This window comes from Saccopteryx leptura, chromosome 1 (assembly GCF_036850995.1).
Source record: "Saccopteryx leptura isolate mSacLep1 chromosome 1, mSacLep1_pri_phased_curated, whole genome shotgun sequence".
Classification (NCBI taxonomy): domain Eukaryota; kingdom Metazoa; phylum Chordata; class Mammalia; order Chiroptera; family Emballonuridae; genus Saccopteryx; species Saccopteryx leptura.
In genome coordinates this window covers 132891784-132909234 of record NC_089503.1, presented here as the reverse complement: position 1 = coordinate 132909234, position 17451 = coordinate 132891784, and the positions used below count along the sequence as shown (strand labels likewise).

The 17451-nt window shown below is 51.5% G+C and overlaps 1 protein-coding gene across 3 annotated transcripts in view; it reads right to left on the bottom strand.

The window, feature by feature from the left end:
• SLC6A3 (solute carrier family 6 member 3) overlaps nt 1-16697 on the bottom strand; it is a 37454-nt gene extending 20757 nt beyond the window's left edge. For 2 of the 3 annotated variants that reach the window (XM_066374878.1, XM_066374888.1), the window contains exons 1-6: nt 16606-16697; nt 14627-14959; nt 13186-13317; nt 8720-8951; nt 1440-1578; nt 483-617 (exon numbers count right to left, since the gene is read on the bottom strand). In XM_066374878.1, the coding sequence (XP_066230975.1) occupies nt 483-617; nt 1440-1578; nt 8720-8951; nt 13186-13317; nt 14627-14912 (924 nt within the window). In that variant the 5' untranslated portion in view covers nt 14913-14959; nt 16606-16697. The remainder of the gene's footprint in view (nt 1-482; nt 618-1439; nt 1579-8719; nt 8952-13185; nt 13318-14626; nt 14960-16605) is intronic. The other variant, XM_066374898.1, reaches the window with a different exon arrangement.
• Between the last annotated feature and the right edge of the window lie 754 nt (nt 16698-17451).

Genomic DNA, 17451 nt, shown 5'->3' with positions numbered 1-17451 from the left:
CCTTGCTGGGCCGATGAACAGAGAGCTGGAGCCCCGGACTGTAACCCAGGTGAGTGGCAAAGTTGTCTGGCACAGTCTGGGCTATGCCCCATTGTTGTTTATCCAGGGGACCCAAGAACATGCCTTCAGAATGTGGGACACACCATGGGGAAGAAGTCAATAGGCAGCATCTTTTGATCTATTCCTGCAGAGACCCAGCAGGTGACCTGCTCCCCTAACTGCCTTCTCTTGGTCCACTCAGTTCCCCACTATCCCCACACATCCCCCTTCTGAACTAGAGGGTGGGGTCAGGTGTGCATGTTGTCCTGCAGAACCTCACACACAACAAGGCAGCCAGCACTGGCTGGATTTTTAGAGCAAGTGAGAAATTCCAACCAAGCTGCTGCCTTTGGGTTTTCCTGCCCAAAACAAGGGGGGCCCCTTTGGCACCATGACTGCCAGTCCACGTGGACTTCAGGGCCGAGAGTGGTGGGTATACTCACAGACGCCTCACAGAGCCGATGGAAGTCAACGCTTAGGTATGCTCTGATGCCATCCATGGCTCCGGGAAGGGTGATTCCTCGCAGGAGCAAGGCGAAAAGGACCACGTATGGCATGGTGGCCGTGATCCACACGACCTGGGGAGAGGACAGCATCACCGGGCTACACAGGCCACCTGCTGGCAGGGAGTGGGCACAAGGTCACCCTGATGGTTTGTGCTGAGAAAGAGGTGGCCTCTGATTGGGAAACCCAACATCCCAAACATTCACAGGATGCTGGCTCAGCAAATGCTCCCTGGGGCGAGACTATAAATGCCTTCTATCCTGTGCATCTTTCCCGGGGATTAAAGAGGACAAATCATTTGGCAAGGAAGGAACATTCCTGTTCTGTGTTTGGTCTGTCACAGTAGGAGCAGGCGGGAGTGGCTGAATTTCTGATGAGTGAGATGCGAGTGAATTTCACTGATTGTGCAAATGTACACCTGGATTATGTGTAAAGGATGGACTCTGGGCTGCGGGCAGGGGAAGGAAAGGCACCATCACTATCAAAAGGTTCCCACGTGTTGGCACTCGACTACATTATTATCACAAGTGATGAACACATTTTGGTCAAAATTGCTTTGGGTATCCAGATAATAACCAAAATATTTTCATCAGCAAAAAACCATTTATGTTGTGCTTGTTTTAATGCTGAATGCACTCTGCTATGGGTGCTTGCCATGACATCATTCTTTAACCACAGTCATGTGTTGACTCCCCAAAATGACTATGGCCACCTGTCCACTTGCCAACCTAACCTCACCCACCTGTCCACTCCCCAACCTAATTATGGCCACCTGTCCACTTCCCACCCCAACCACAGCCACCACTGTCCACTCCTAAACCCAACCGCAGTCCCCCTGTCCACACCCCAACCATGGCCCTGTGTCCACGTCCCAGCTGGCGAGGCTGCAGCCTCACCTTCCCGGAAGTCTTCACTCCCTTCCACAGGCTGAAGTAGAGCAGGACAATGACCAGCACCAGGCAGGATGTGAGCTGCCAACGGGGAGGGCCCAGGTCGTCGATGCCGCGGCTCTCATGGAGGTGCAGCACGCCACGCCTAGAGGGGAACACGGGTGGGGTCCCAGAGAAGCGGTGCCTCCCCACCCAGAACTGCAGCCGGACAGCGGAGCTGCCCAGAGACCCTCCTCCCTGACTTGGCATGGCAGAAAGGACCCGGCCTGACAGGACCAGAGACCCCGACCCAGAAGGGCCGGCCCACCAGTCCTAGCTGAGTTGCAGGGTCCACCCTCGAGGTGAGAGAAGATGGGCGTGGCATGCTGGAAGGCCACAGAACTCACAGAGGCCCCGCCCTGGCCTCTCAGCACCCTGCATTTGGAGCTGGGGGGAGGGAATGGACATCTTGGGTCTTTGAAAGAAGGTGTTACAGTAACCAGAATGAAGGTGCCCAGCAATGCAGTGGCCGCTGCTGCCCACAGAAGGTCCCGGGTCCCTTTACGTGGGTGAGGCTGAGTGGACTTGAAGCAGCAGATGTCTGTGCTGTTCTCTAAGGTGACAGTTGATGAGAGCTCTCCAGCTGCTTTGAGGAGAAACCCGCAGGTAACAAACTCAGGCGTCTGCTCTCGCTTTGCTCAAGAACCATCTGGTAGAAGGAGTCCACCATAAGGGCAGAATGTAAGGTCATGTGGAAAGGGACAGAAGTAATGGCCAGTGGAGACCTTTGTGTGGGCCAGGCAGGGGTCTGGAGCACTTGCCACACAGTATCTCATTAAATTCTCATGATAACCTGAGGGAAAGATGCCACTGTGCACCTGCCGCCTCACCTCCCCGGGCGGGACTGCCAGTCAGAGCTGACCCAGACACTGTGCTGCTGCCCCAGCGGGGGAAGAGCCATGTTGTGAAAGGGGCTGTCACTGCCTGGACTTGTTGAAGTCTGAGCAGATCTTCCTGACTCTCATGGGAGAATGCCACAGACCCCAGCTTTCCAGAGCTTTGCAGGTATCACGGGGCTACGTTGGAAAAGTTCCTTTCTTTAGTCTTGGGACAGGAGAGGCTGTGACAGGCACAGAGAGCACAGCGCAGCACTCCTGTTCCGCCCAGGACCCAGCAAGGCCCAGGCTGGCCTGCGGGGCAGACGCACTGTCTGAACTGTCATCATCATCTCTCCTTTACGGAGCACAGGCCATGTGCTACAGTGGAAGGAGCCCGCCCCCGTGCTGCCTGCTGCAGGCACCATGTGAGGCCGCTCCGCTCCTGGGGCAGGCGGGGCGGCTGCCTGCTGCATGCACAGTGTGAGGCCGGGACTCGGAGCTCCCGGGCAGGCGGGGCGGCTGCCTGCTGCAGGCACCGTGTGAGGCCGGGACTCGGAGCTCCCGGGCAGGCGGGGCGGCTGCCTGCTGCATGCACAGTGTGAGGCCGGGACTCGGAGCTCCCGGGCAGGCGGGGCGGACACCACTCAGCCTGCCGTACCGGCCTGCCCTCCTGGGACCTGCCCTCCTGGACCCTGCATCACCTGGGGCAGTAGAATTCCCAGCGTCTTCATCTCCTTTTCCTCACACCTCAGCCTTGGCTCTGTTTCTGCTGCCCATGCTTTCCCCTCCCCACTTTGTCCTGGTGCCACCAGCCAGGCCCTATCACCTGAAACCTCACTTCACCAATGAGAGAGGTCTCCTTGGAACCATATCCCTTGCTCAGACCAACCCCTCCATTCAGTCCAGCCACACCTTGGCATCCTCTCAGCACCATGCGCACACAAGCCTGGGTTATACACCTAGCCTGTTGGCAGATGGCCGCTTATCCATTTGCCTGGGAAAGGACAGCAGTGGCCCGCGGCAGTCTATAGCCTCTGAGGCCTGAGAAGCCGTGGCTGGGGAGAGAGCGTGCGGCTCCCCTTGGACACTTACTCATGGAGCTGCTTCCAGGGCACTGCACACGCTGGTTTCACTTTAAACTTTTCAAGTTGCTTTGAGAATCAACACCTCGTCTACACTGGTCAATTCTCTTATCCAAGACTAAAAAGTCCCCTTGTTTAAAGTCATATGAAATCCCACAGACACTTCAGAGGATGGGACACTACAGATGCTCTTGGGCAGGAAGAGGAACCACACCGGTCCCGACAAGACCCCGCAGGGCACAGGGAAGGGCAGGTGCTTCCCAAGGGCAAGCACATGGGGAGATGACAAAAAGATGTCTGGGTAAGGTGGTTTGGGGCTGAGACGCAGACATTTCTGGATGTAAGTTGCCTGGAGGACCAAACATGATGGCCTGGGATGTCACCAGCTTTGGCAAAGGTATAACACTTCCACTTTCTACTGCATTTCTTCTGCTTCTGTATTTATTGTCATGGTCCTTGGACTTGGATAAAGGAGCATTTGAGGTTTGCCTGGCACACACTGGGCTTCACCTGCACTGTCTCACTGCATCCCCATTGCAACAATCTTGCCCCATTTGCAGACAAGGAACGCAGGGGCTGAGAGGGTAAGACCACTAACCAACCAGAGTCAGCCGGCAGCAGAGCCAGGACCTAGACCTGACAGCCTACCTCTGAACCCATGTTCTGCCTGGGGGGAGATGGCGGCCATGAAAAGGAAGAAGACGCAGGTGTAAATCTTCAAGACTTTGGGTTTGGCAGTGTATTTATACACTGCCAATATTAAAAATATTCAATTTATTTAAACAAACAAAAAACAGTTTGCACATTTTTTCTAATCCCCATCCCCTACCTCTGACAGCTGCCAATCAGTTCTCTGTGTCTATGACCTTGGTTTGGTTTTGTTGTTGTTTTTCTTTCTTTTTAGCTATGGATTTTTTGATATGACATTAAAAGCACAACAAATAAAAGGAAAAAACAGACAACGATACCAATAATTACTGATTGGAAACTGATTAAAAGGCGGAGATTGTCAGGCTGAATAAAGAAGCGAGAACCATCTCTATACTGTCTACAAAAACCCCACTTTAAATCTGACACATGTAGATTAAAAATACAAAAGGTGGAAAAGAAAGCTGAGAGAATCCATGGCCTGCAGGTCTGACCTATAAGAACCGCTCAGTGAAATTCTTCAGATGAAATGGAAACCTGGCATAGCACAAGGGTAGGGGAGCACCCGGAATGGTGCATGCATAGACCAACAGAAAACACCACTCACGGTCAAGTTTGGGTGATCATACACATTAATATCAGACAAAGCCAACTTTGGAATGAGGAATATTACCAGGAGTGACATTTCATAACGAAAAGGGGCCAATTCAAAGAGTTGATGTTCACAAACATATGAGCACTTCATGACAGAGCGTCAAAATACATGAATGAAGCAAAATCTGATGGAACTGTGAAGAGAAATAAGCATACCCACAATTATGGTTGAGATTTAGCACCCCTTTCTCAGTAACAATAGAACAAGTAGAAAATCAGTAAGGAGACTTGCACAGCACCCAGGTCCAACATGACCTGGACACACAACTCTGAACGCAACAACCGTAGGGCACACATTCTTTTTAGTTGCTATGGTACACTCACCAGTACCAACCATATACTAAGACATAAAACAAGCCACAGTATATTTTGAAATAATAAAGTTTTTTTAAGTATGTTATCTCACCAAATCAAAATTAAATTAGAAGTCATTAACAAAAACATATTTATAAAACCTCCAAAGATTTTAAAATGGACAAACCTCCAAATATTTCTCATGAGTCAAAGGAGAAATCACTAGGTATATCAGGGAACACTTTGAACTGAATGAAAATGAAAATACAACATATGGAACTTTGCAAGAGGCAGCTAAAGCAGTCTCTTAGAGGTAAATTTGTAGCTTTAGATTTGTAGCTTTCTAATTTATTCTGGAAAGTAGGTGAAGCTGGTATTGATGAGTGTTTATGGGACTGAGGGATATCTTAAATCATGGGCCTATTTGGGGGCTTCCAGAACTCAAATACCCTTTCCTGGTTCAGATTTTATATCTGTCAGTGTGTTCACTACATTATGATTCTGGAGTCACAGCCATAAACTTCTTATTTCTGCTCTGAGCCTATCCATTTTCTTATGCACACCCACTAGGGACTGCAGATGGAGGGTCAGCAAGTATAGGGACTAATAAAGAAAGAGGTTGTGGGTGAGAAATGGTGACTCTCTAAAATGGGTAAATTGAGGGTGGACTACTAAAGGGTTTCTATCAGATAAGAAGAATGAAAATAAAGAATACTTCATGGGCTAGAAGTTTTTCACTATCCAGTCTCCAGGCTGGGTTCTCACATTGGTGGAGTCATCCCCACTATGACTGCTTCTTTTCATTTGCCTTAGAGGAAGCTGCTGTAGAAAGGCTGCCAGAACCGCCAGGAGCTGGGGACACAGTCCTGCAGGATTCTCATTTGTCTGGGAGAGTTTCATTTACAGAGTCTGTGGAGTATTCATGGAAAAACTGCACTGAGCCTGCACAGCTCAGTCCAGGAAGGTGTGAGTGCTTCCTACTGACCAGGGATTGGTCATCTTGTCAAGACCAACAGTTACTCTCTGAGGACCTGGCGAAGCCCTTTCAGATCTACCCTGCTAACATTCCAGTTAACATGGTAGTTTTAACTTGATATATTGCACAGGGACTGGAGTCCACTGAGGGCTAGTGACAGAGCCACATACGCCCCCACTGTAGGACTTAGAGCTTTACTATTTTATGTATAGTTATCTTGCCCTCATGGCCTGTCATGGTGAGCTCCCTAATTACATGTTCTGGCAGGAACATGTAATCCTTTTCACAAGGATCCACTTTATAAAGTTGGTTTAGATTCCAGAGAACACCCCGACCTTTAGGCCTGATGGCCACAGGGACTTGTTCCAGGGAACCCTAGTCACCACTCCTAATAAAACCATCTGCAAAGTGCTTGGGGAGGGGCACCAGGGCTCAGAGACATCACTAATCCATGACTTTGTTGTAAACCTTCTTCAGATGTCCCACCTTTGTCCCATCACCTCCAGCAACCATGCAGCGTCTGCTCACGCAAACACGCCGCTTTGTGAAGCGGGGGCCTGAGAACCTCCTGTCTCAACATCTCTCTGCCAGACTGCATGTAGATTTACAAGGAGATTTCACTAGTCTGGTTTTTTAAATGTCGTGAATCACATATATTCTTTCCCTCTAGCGTTCTTAGTCATAAATCACTAGCGTAACCATTTCCCCCCTCTAATTTTCTTATCTGAAAATCATTTAGATAAATGAACTCTTTCCACACTTGCTAAATGAATGATAAGCAGTCCCAAAACAGTGTCACTCGGCACCTTTTGACATCTCTTCAAGCTTTCCAGATGTTTTAAGTGGCACTAAGACCCATCTTGAAATTGTAAAAATCATGCTAGCTTGACCACTGGGCCACCATTTTGTTGGCAAATGATAAATGAAACCCAGCTCCATCCAGCAGCAGCTGTCTCTGAGTGTCCTTTCGTGTGGCAGGGTTTGACTAGGACATTCCCAGCTCTCAGCACAGCCACCTCTGTGGGACTGCCTTCTGTGCAGGGCTTCCCCACCAAGTCTCTCCAGCACACACCAACCCTGACAGTGGGGCCACGTGGGTGAGGGCACACACCCCTTGGCCTTGGCCTCTTAATGAGACACTGACATTTAGGAAACATAGTAATAAACAGGCCAGTGTCTGTTTGTATGTTTGTTTGTTTGTTTTGTCCCTAAGAACAGCAAAATCACTTTGTTGAATGCTCTGATTTTCTACAGATTTAAACAATCCTATCATTTCTTGGTTGCTTGTCACACTGAGTCCAATGCACATACATAGGCAACTCTGCCTATGTCTCCATTTCTCTAGGATACACCCACTCCCATGATATGGAAATCGATGGGACAGATCTGTGGTGGACCCTTCTCCCAGTCCCATCCTCTGAAACCAGCTCACCCCTCTTGTGAGCTTCATGAGAAGAAAGCCACCAACCCATCTCCCTCCGCCAGGCACATAGATTCTTGGCAGGCCTCTCTCTCTCCTATCATGGGAGCTCCCTCCCTGTTCTCCTCGGACACTTTCACTCTGTTTAATCCCAAACTACCTAAATGGGTGTCTTCCTAAAAACTAAGCCTGGGCCCTGGCTGGTTGGCTCAGTGATAGAGTGTTGGCCAGGCGTGGCCTGGGTTTAATTCCTGGCCAGGACACACAGGAAAAGCGCCCATCTGCTTCTCCACCCCTCCCCCTCTCCTTCCTCTCTGTCTCTCCTCCCTCCCCTCCCGCAGCCAAGGCTCCATTGGAGCAAAGTTGGCCCGGGCGCTGAGGATGGTTACATGGCCTCTGCCTCAGGCACTAGAATGGCTCTGATAGCAATGGACCAGTGTCCCAGATGGGCAGAGCATTGCCCCCTAGAGGGCATGCCAGGTGGATCCTGGTCAGGCACATGCTCTGCCTTCCTGCTTCTCAATTCAGAAAAATACAAAACAAAGAAACATTATAAGCCCATTACACAACCCCCATGCCCAAACCACCATCTTCTTAATGATGCTCTAAGAAAACACCTGATCCTTTTAGCAGTCCCTCAGGGCCCTCCACACCCTGCCTCATGCCTTAAGGAAGGAGGGGAAGCCAAGAGCTGACACAGTGCCAGAAAGCATTCAGAGAATACATTTGAGGAGAGGGACGGGCCTACCGGTGGTGGGGGCCACCCAGTGTGCAACGCCGAGGGCGTGGCGAGGGGAGATGAGAAGTGGGACACCGGGAAGGCTGTTGCACACTGGGACCGAGGAGACACCCATGAAAAAACCATGTTGTGTTTGTAACAAGAAAAGAGTGCCTCATGAAAAGCAGACAGTAGGAGCCCCTGCAGACAGGGTCTGTTTAGTGAGGCTGCGTGTGGAGAAAGGGCAGGTGAATGAGAACTCAGAGCCCAGCCCCCTCGGGAGGTGAACTGCAGTCCCCAGGGCCGAGGCTCCAGCAGCCTCCACCCATACAGTATGTGTGGTACCTCTGGACAGCCTCCTCCCGCCCCAAACAGGGAATAGGACAGAGCAGCCATGGGCCCGCTCAGCCTTCCGTCCCTGCTGAGGACTCACGCTAGCTTTGCTCCGCAAGAACCCAACAGAACAGAACACAGGCACAGGACGAGGAAAGGGTCCTCTCATACCCCTTTGGGGCAGCAGCAGTGGTGGCTGGCCCCTGGGCTGCCACAGAGAGCTCGTCTCTGCGTCCTTCCCTTCCTGGGGCAGACACAGCACATGAAAAATCATCCAGCCCCGAGGAGCAGACCCCCCACTTACTCAAAGTACTCGGCAGCAGGCGTGGTCCTGAAGCTGTCGTTGAGGCCGGAGCCATCACTGGCGTTGCCAGAGGGGGCGTCCGTGCAGTTGGGGCTGTTCCAGGTGTTGTTGCAGTGGGTCCAGGGCAGCTCCATGGTGAAGGAGGAGAAGAAGTAATGCAACGCCCAGGCGATGATGACATTGTAGAAGAAGCCAACGTAGAGTGAGATCAGGATGACTGTGAAGCCCACACCTAGGGCGGTGAGAGCGTAGAGCCACTGTCAACAGAATGCCGCTTCCCACCTTCCCTTACAGGAGACATTGGGACTCTGCCTAATACCAGGCAACGTCATTAAATACACAGGGGAAGAGAAGTGAAAGGGTAGGTGCTAGACTTTATGAGTGATCACTGAGAAGATGTCCCCCTTCCAAAACCATCTATGGCCATCTCTGTTCACGTGGAGATGTTCAGGGTGTCTCTGAGAATCATTCAAGACCTGAAAGGCCATCCAGGATTATTGGAGGGTATCCAGGACCACCATGGTAGGTCCAGGGATATGTAGTGTCATCCAGGAAGATGTAGAATCATCTAGGGCCACCCTGGTAGAACCAGGTCATCCACACACATACAGGGTAACTAAGGGCCATCCATGGCTATCCACTGCCACTCAGAATCAAACAGAATCTTCCAGGCTCACTTAAGGTCATCTAAGGTCACTCTGGGTCACCCTGGTAAATCCAGCCAGAATTAGCCAGCACCACCAGACCACGCAAAGCCATCAGAATCATCCATTGTCACCTATGACCACCCTTGGTACTCAGGGTCATCTAGGGACATCAAAGGTTAAAAAAAATCACCAAACACCAACAAAGGCCACTCAAACCATTTAAAGTCACCCAGAAACACTGAGGGTCACCCATGCAATAGGTTTATCAAAGGCTATCCAGCTACATGGCCACCCTGCAGGGCCCTGGATAGATAGCACGGGGGACTGAGGATGAGGCGCAGCCGCGGAAGCAGCTCACTCTCACTGTGGATTTCACCACCTGACTTTCTCAGGGGCAGGTCAGCGCTGGCCAGGTGCAGGGGGCAGCTCCTAGGTAGGCGAGGGAGGGCTGGGGGAAGCGAGCTGTGCGAGAGCTCGGCTCCAAATGCAGGAGAAAGCTTTCACAGGGACCTAGACATACCGACTAATAACAATCTTTCAGTCCCATAATAATTATTTGGGACATTTTAACTGATGTCATCATTTACCATGTGTTACCCCTATGGAGTGACACATGATAATACAGGCAATTTTATTAATTGACTTTTTTTTTTTTTAAGACAAAGAAGGAAAGAGAAGACACACGTGTCAGGATGTCCTGAAAAGCATGGTTTGCCTCACCTAATTTAGGAGCAATGACCATCTCCTATCAAATGAGCATCATGTGGTTATGATAAAAGCTAAACACGCAGGAAACTACCCGCTGGGGATTGCAGCTTGGTAGGCATTAAACAACTCAAGGTGTCTCTTCTCTAAACTTGAAAGTCTAGTGTTCATGTGCTGATGCGTTTGTCTCCCTGACAAGCACAACCCTGTGTTGACTGCACAGATTCCCAGCTCAACAGCTGACTTTGTGTGGTTTGCAATCCCCTCAGTCGCGGTGATGACGTGGGTGACCGGGCTCTGACCAAGATTCTGCCCACATGGGCCACATGGGCCACATGGCGCTTCTTCCTGTGGCCTCACTTGGATGAGTTTCCAAAACTGGACAAAAGCCGATGTGAGCTGCCAGAGCGTGACTGTGAGGCTCGGACTTGAGTCAGTTACTGAGGTGTGCGACACCTGCCGACTACTCCTCCGGGTCCTGATGTTGCTATGATGTTGTGTGATGCCCCCACCTGTGGTCTGAGCTTCTCTAGAATGCAGTGCTGCCAGTCATGTTTCTTATATTGACCCCAATTCATTAGGATTAAGTAACACTTTGAAATTCTTAGAAAGCATTTATAGACATTTTATAATCTGCAACGTAGCAAATCACTTTGGCAGCTTTGTTGGAGAAAATTCTTCTTGTGGCAGGAAACAGCTGGACACCAGCTTTCACTTGCTGGCCTCCAGCCTGTGGGGCCACCTCTCCTGCAGGCCCTCACCCAGGGCGGTCAGGAAAGAGGCAGATTTATTTTGATTCAGTGTTAGATTCCCCAGTGGGAGGTGGGGCAGAGTTGTGTCATGTAAGAAACTTATGACCGACATACTTTGGTCCAGAAGAATATGCTTCTTGAAAATCCAGAGATGCAAACTGGTAAGACCACAGTCTGCATCACCATGGGAGGCATCCTTCCTAAACGTTTTCCCAGATGGTCACTTGAGGATAGACATGCTTAATTTCCGACTCGGTGCTTTAATGCTCTATAAATACTGACCACAGCGAAAGCTCATTGCAGTGCACAACCGCATGACATGTTAGTGCTGCCCAGCAGGGCCTGGGAGAACCCAATTAACTCATTTGTGTCTTGTCTGTTAGCTTGGGTTCACTGCCCTCGATGGCACCAACACTGTGCCAGTAAACAGACGCTGCAATGTCCAGGTTGACACCTGCATCTGTTGCTAATAAGTACCTGGTATCTTCAGGTACCTGCATATTTCTCCACTGGGGAATTAATGAGGGTGCCAGCAGCGAGCCTCAGGCAACTCATCTGAGCTTTGACTTCTGTGTGCAAATTTCACAAGGGAACACTCAACCTCTGGCATCTGAACTCAGAGGTGCCTAAATCTCGCTCTGTAGTTCCACTTTAGGGTGGGCCTCTGAATCATTTAACCTCAGAAAAGATTGCTAACACGGTAAGATTCACCCAGCAGACCATTAAGCAGGAATAACACATGGCACCTGGAGCAGCTGTCATGCCTGGCCGGTCTCAGTATTTCCACTGTGTGAGGACGACTTCCCCCCATGGAGACCGACCTCGGCGGCTGTGCGACGTCCTCACTCCTGAGGCCGGATCAGTTTCTGTCTGAGCACACACCTACCGACCCACCCATATGGCATCCTTGCAGACACACTGGGGTTTCCACTCTCCTCTAAACACCAACTTTTTAGGAATTTCTGAGAAAATCTAAAGCTTAATCTTTTACTAGCCTTTTCTTAATGAAACCAGGCACTTCTCTGGTCTCTTTGTAGAAATATCCTTGAAACCCCCTGAGCCATCTGTTCCTATTGGTCCTGTGGGAAGTCGGATGGGTCTGGGATCAAATCCCACCCCCTGCCCTTGACAAGGTGTCAAGGGCCAATTACTCAAGCCTTCTAATCAGTGTTCTAATCAAGCCAATTCTCAGTGCCTGCATCTCCAAGACGGAGACAACACAGTCTGTGCCCTCTCCTGGGCCCTCATGAAACTAGAGCGAGGTGACCACAGGAAGGTTAGTCACCAGGACTCAGCGCGAGGCATGCCTGCTTCACGGTGCCTTGACATCTCAGTAGCAGCCCAGAGGCTCTGTGAATAACTAGATAGATAGATAGATTATAGATAAATGATATGTAATAGGTAGCTATGATAGATAACAGATAGATAAAAAGCGATAGACAGGTAGGTAGATAGGTGAGCTGCTAAATTACTGAAGTCAAGTAGATTAAGGCATGAGGAAACCATTTTGTTTGTGGTTTAAGTAGCCTGGGAACTTAAACCTTTGAATTTTCCAGTCCTGTATCAAAGCCTGGATACACATCAAACCTCCTAATAATCCTGATTATCCCTTAGAGGATTAGAGGAAGGTGTCTGAACCACTGGACATTCAGTATTCAGACCACTGGTCATCTCAGAATTACCATCTCAGACTAATCTATATGCTAAGAATGCACAACGGATTCTTCTCAAGAGTGCACTTTTTACTATAGGAACCCTCCGCTTTGTTTTTCTTCTTCAGAACAGTCTGGGTGTTGCCTAGTTGTGTTTCTAACTTGTAAACCCTAAGACCCTTGAATAAATCTTAATCATTTATTTCTAGCCAAAGCTGCCTGATTTTATTTATGTTCAGTAGACATTTAATAGATGATAAATAGATATCATACATAAGTGATAAATAGGTAGGTAGATGATAGATGGATGTATATAAATGATATATAGACAGATGGACAGATGCATGCATAGATGATAGGTAGATAGACAGATAGATAGATAACAGATGGATAACAAGTAGCGGATAGATGGATAGACATAAAAGTTTTATCTTATTTATTATTTTAACACTTTGACAAAATAACACCATTAATGAATTTAATTGCAAGGCAGCTTCACCTGGAAGCAAGAAATGCATTCTCAAATTCTTGGTCATTACAGATCATTAGAGTAGGACTAAATTCAAACGGTGTGTTCACGTGCCTAGACAGATACCTAGCGAAGTAGGACAAGGATGAAACGCCATGAGTTGGGTGGGCTTTCCTTGAAGGACTCAGCCACAGCCCTGGTCTGTGTCATGCCGTGTCTGCGGCGGCATCCCTGTCGTTACCTTTGAGTACGGGGCAGATCTTCCAGACGCCGGCGGCTCCCTCCCTGTTGAACTGCCCGAGGGCCAGCTCCATGTAGAAAAGCGGCATCCCCGCAATGACCATGAAGAGCAGGTAGGGGACCAGGAAGGCGCCTGTGGGGACACGACAGCACGGTCACTGAGGGCCTGAAGGTCTCATCCATCTCCACCAACCATGCATGTCTTGGCCCTGTTCCTGTTTCCCCTGAAGCTCCCTGCCTGGCCACCCTCCGAAGGGAAGCCACAGGCTGGGGTAGGTGGGCCTCCTCCCTCCATGCCTAGCCCCATTGTCATCAGTGCTCCAAACCCCTCTAAAGCTTTCAAAGCAAGCCCATCCCCAGTGAACTCCCAATGTCCTGGCCCCAGATTATGGGGTCAAGTCCCAAGAGCAGAGCAGAGGAGGCCCTGACCACACCTTGGCTCCTTCTTCATCTCTGCCCTTGCTTGCTCCTCTGTGGAATGTCTGCCTCTCTTGAGTTGTGACTCCTCTGGGATCTGTGGGCCACCTCTGACCCTGCATGGGTTCTGTCACCCATCCCAGCTCCCAGCATATGAAACCTGCTTCGTGGGGGGGCTGCAGTCCCTCCAGGGAGGTGCCTTGTTCCTCTGGAGCTGCATCCCGCCCTGAGCACAAAGTTCACGGCCCCATGGCTCTCTTCTTGGGATGGGAAGGGGGCAAGGAGACCCCACAGCTCTGTCTGTCCTTGGGCAACTTACTGCACTGCTGAGGCCTCAGCCTTCTCCCCTCGATCTGGGCAGAATAATGCCAAACTACCCAGGGCATGCTGGAAGGACCTCCCCAGGACATCTGCGGTGTGCTGTGGCCAGTGAATCAGGAAGGCTGTCAGGGAAATGGACCAAGAGGGTGGGCATGAACTTCAACTTAACTGGCCACCAACTTGAATTCTGGGGATGATCCTGCCCTGTATTTCAGTTTCTACCTTGAGTCCAGGGACAGTCATGGTTCTAGAACTCACTGGGTGAGTTCAGGGAGTAGGAGGAGTAAGGAGTAGGGTAGAGCACATGTCCAGGGCATTTTCCACTACTCCAAGCTCAAGGGCTTCACTTTGTAAATACTGTTTGAAATCAGCCAAAGATACCCTTCTGTGGGCCTTTTCTTTCCAAAGTGAAAACCACCTCTAGAAACAGAAGGCAGACCCATGGTGCCTCCAACCGCTAACTCTGGCTTCCTGCTCTCTGGCCTCACTCGCCTTAACTGTGCAGTCCTGACACAGAGTGAGACTGCTCTCAACTCTCTTTCTGTGGTTCTGTGACATGCCGCTGGGGAATCTGTGCCTGGCTAATGCTAAGTCACAAAACAGTGTCATGTTGCCAGAGTGTGTGTGTTTCTCAAAAGCTCTGCCTCCATTGCCCTGGACTCTAGCCCAGCGGGAATGCACAGGGAGAGCAAGCAGGAACTCACCCCCGCCGTTTTTGTAGCATAGGTAAGGAAATCGCCAGACATTGGCCAGGTCCACTGCAAAGCCAATCACAGAGAGGAGGAAGTCTATTTTCTTGCTCCATGTCTCCCGTTCCTGGGCCTCCACGGGGGTTTGTGGGGAGTTGACAAGGGTGGAGTTTGTGAACTGCACCCCATTCTGCTCCTTGACCAGGACAAGTTCCACCGCCTTTGGGCACATGGCGTTGGGCTCCTTAGCTGGGGCCACCACGGAAGGCATCAGTCCCACTGGGCATTTGCTCCTATTCATGGGCAGACTGGATGGAATCTACGTTTCTGTGCTTCTTCCCTCTTGGTCTTCAGCCAGTATGAAAAATAAACACACACAGGAATGCAGTGAGTTAGTAGCCAGAACTACGGATGCACCCAGTGGCAAGAGCAAGGAATCAAGGCATTTGTATTCATTTCTTTGGGGCAGAACAAATACATTCCAAGCAGCTAAGATGACATGGTCAGGGTTGAGGACAACAGGAGATGAGAAGGGTAGGGGAGCAAAGCTGTGGAAATCCCAGGATAGACATCTGCTTTGCCCCCTTCCCCTGGCTCTCTTCTCCAGTCCAGCGAGGGTGCAGTGCCTGTGTAATCTCTAATTTTCCTTTTAACATTAATGCAATGGTTACCTCTACCATACATTTACAATCTTCAAATAGTATTCAACAATAAGCCTTTATAAGAGTACACACGTCTTCTTTCCACTATAATCAAAATTACCCACAGCAATGACAAGTTATAATAATTATAGCAGTTCATTCAAGGAATGTCTGCATGATCTGCGTACACCCATGGCCCAGCGGCTCACCGGCCCCCACCTGGAAGTCAGCAGAAATGAGAGCAAGTCAGGGTTTACCTGAGGGACCACAAGCTCCTATACTTAGCAGCTTTACCCGGGAGCACATTTCCAAATCACTTGCATGTACCCTGGGCAATGTCACTGGGGAAGACAAGAAACTCCACACATGCACACACCATGGTTGAAGCAGGAGCACAACAGGAGGGGAGTTTAATGGGTGGATTTTCCACCGTATCCAAGTTTGCAAAAAAATCCACAACTTAAGTTATTTTAGGCACCACCTCTCTGTGACCCCTTCACTTCTGGTGACAAACCCAACAGTACATTCCTGAGACGAATGATAACTGGGCCGAAGGGGCTGTATTCTCTGGGGAGCAGGTGGGTTGGGTTCCTACCCGACGCAGTTGGAGGGCCCAGAGCTGTAGAAGCAGTGAATTGGGGCTTTTTCGCTCTGCCAGGGAAGCCTACACCCAGCATTTGGGGTGAACTGACCCACTCCTGGAGCAAACCGTGGTCTCTTAGAGAAACACAGCTGGCTCATGAACTGTGGTTCTCTTGTCTGTGCCTGTAATCAGCCTGGACGTTCAGAGCCCGCCACTCCGCGCCCCCACTCTCGCCTTCAAAATCACAGACAAACCCTGCATAATGGAGCACTGGCTGAAAAATCACCCCGATCAGTTCCAGAGACCGCTCGGTCCAGGTCCCCTTCACCCTGCACCGCGTCTTGTTCAACACGCAGGAATGAGTCACAAGCCGCTGCGCGCCCCGGTGCCGCGCCACAGGGCGGCCGCCCCTTCCCGCGACCCCTGGAGCCGAGCGCGGCCGTGGGAGAAGGCGCTCCACCTGCAGAGCCCGGGACAGGGGCCGGAGGGCGCGTATCCACCCCGCATTCCCGCTCGTGCACACATCTCTCAGTCACCAATCGCCTGAAGGTCTCAAGCACTCTGTCTGTCGGGGCGCGCTGTTCACCCCCAGCTATGAACGACATTTGGATACGCTATCGTCTGAGGAACGCGGCACCTTCTGACAGTGCCTGTCCAATTACTATGCCCGTCGGCTGCAGCCCTTGGGGTCCACTGAGAGAATGGCAAGCCCTGAGGATGCGCGGGGGTGTCTGTACCTTCAAGTCGCCCACTGAGTGCCCCGGCCTTACCTGCCCTCCTGACCTCGGTTCTTCTCTGGGGTCCTGCCACCTAGTGTCCGTGAAAGCTCGGGCTCCGATCCCACTCCGCTGGGCGGTCTCGGCCTCCGGGCTCTTATCCTGTCGCCTGACCCGCCCTTGCCCCGCCCGCCGTCGGGGGCGCAAGCCGGTGGCTCCGCTTCCGCGCCGCCCCGGGTGGGCGGGGGACGAGCCTGGCCGCGCCCCAGACCCGCCCCCGGGACCCAGACAGCGGGCAGGAGCGAGTGGCCAATAGTACGCGGCCGGCAGGACACCTGCCCAGGCTTTGTGCGTCCTGGAGCATCCGACTCTTGGGAACGGGGACACCTGTGGGTCCCAGGCGTGGAAGAACCCGATGGTCTGTTTCCCAGTGGAACCAGTTTAGGGCTCTCTCCCGTCCTCGTCTGCATCTGCCGGGGCTGCCCCGCGCACCGGCGTCTGCTCGGGGCCTCCCATCGCCCACCCAGCGCTCAGCCTTAGAGAGGCAGAAGAGGGGCACACGCCGGCGGGAGGGATCGGGAACCTGCCGGGCTCAGCCGGGCCAAAACGCTGCCCTCCAGCACCCCCCACCCCGGCCGCTTCCCAGATGCTACACCGACCCACTCTTCCCAGCCGCCCAGTCTCACGGACTCCTCTGCACTACCCCTCCCGAGGTCCGGCACCCTGAGGACCTCTCACATTGAATACAGCGCGGGCGATGTCTTGTCTGCATCTGCAGCCGAGCCGCGCTGACCTCTTCTCTGCTTCGCTTGGAGGCCGAGTACCCAGGCCTCCCCGCCCCGAGGTACTGGATAGTCACTGGGCTGCGGGGACGTGGGTCCTGCTGTGGTCGGCAGCATC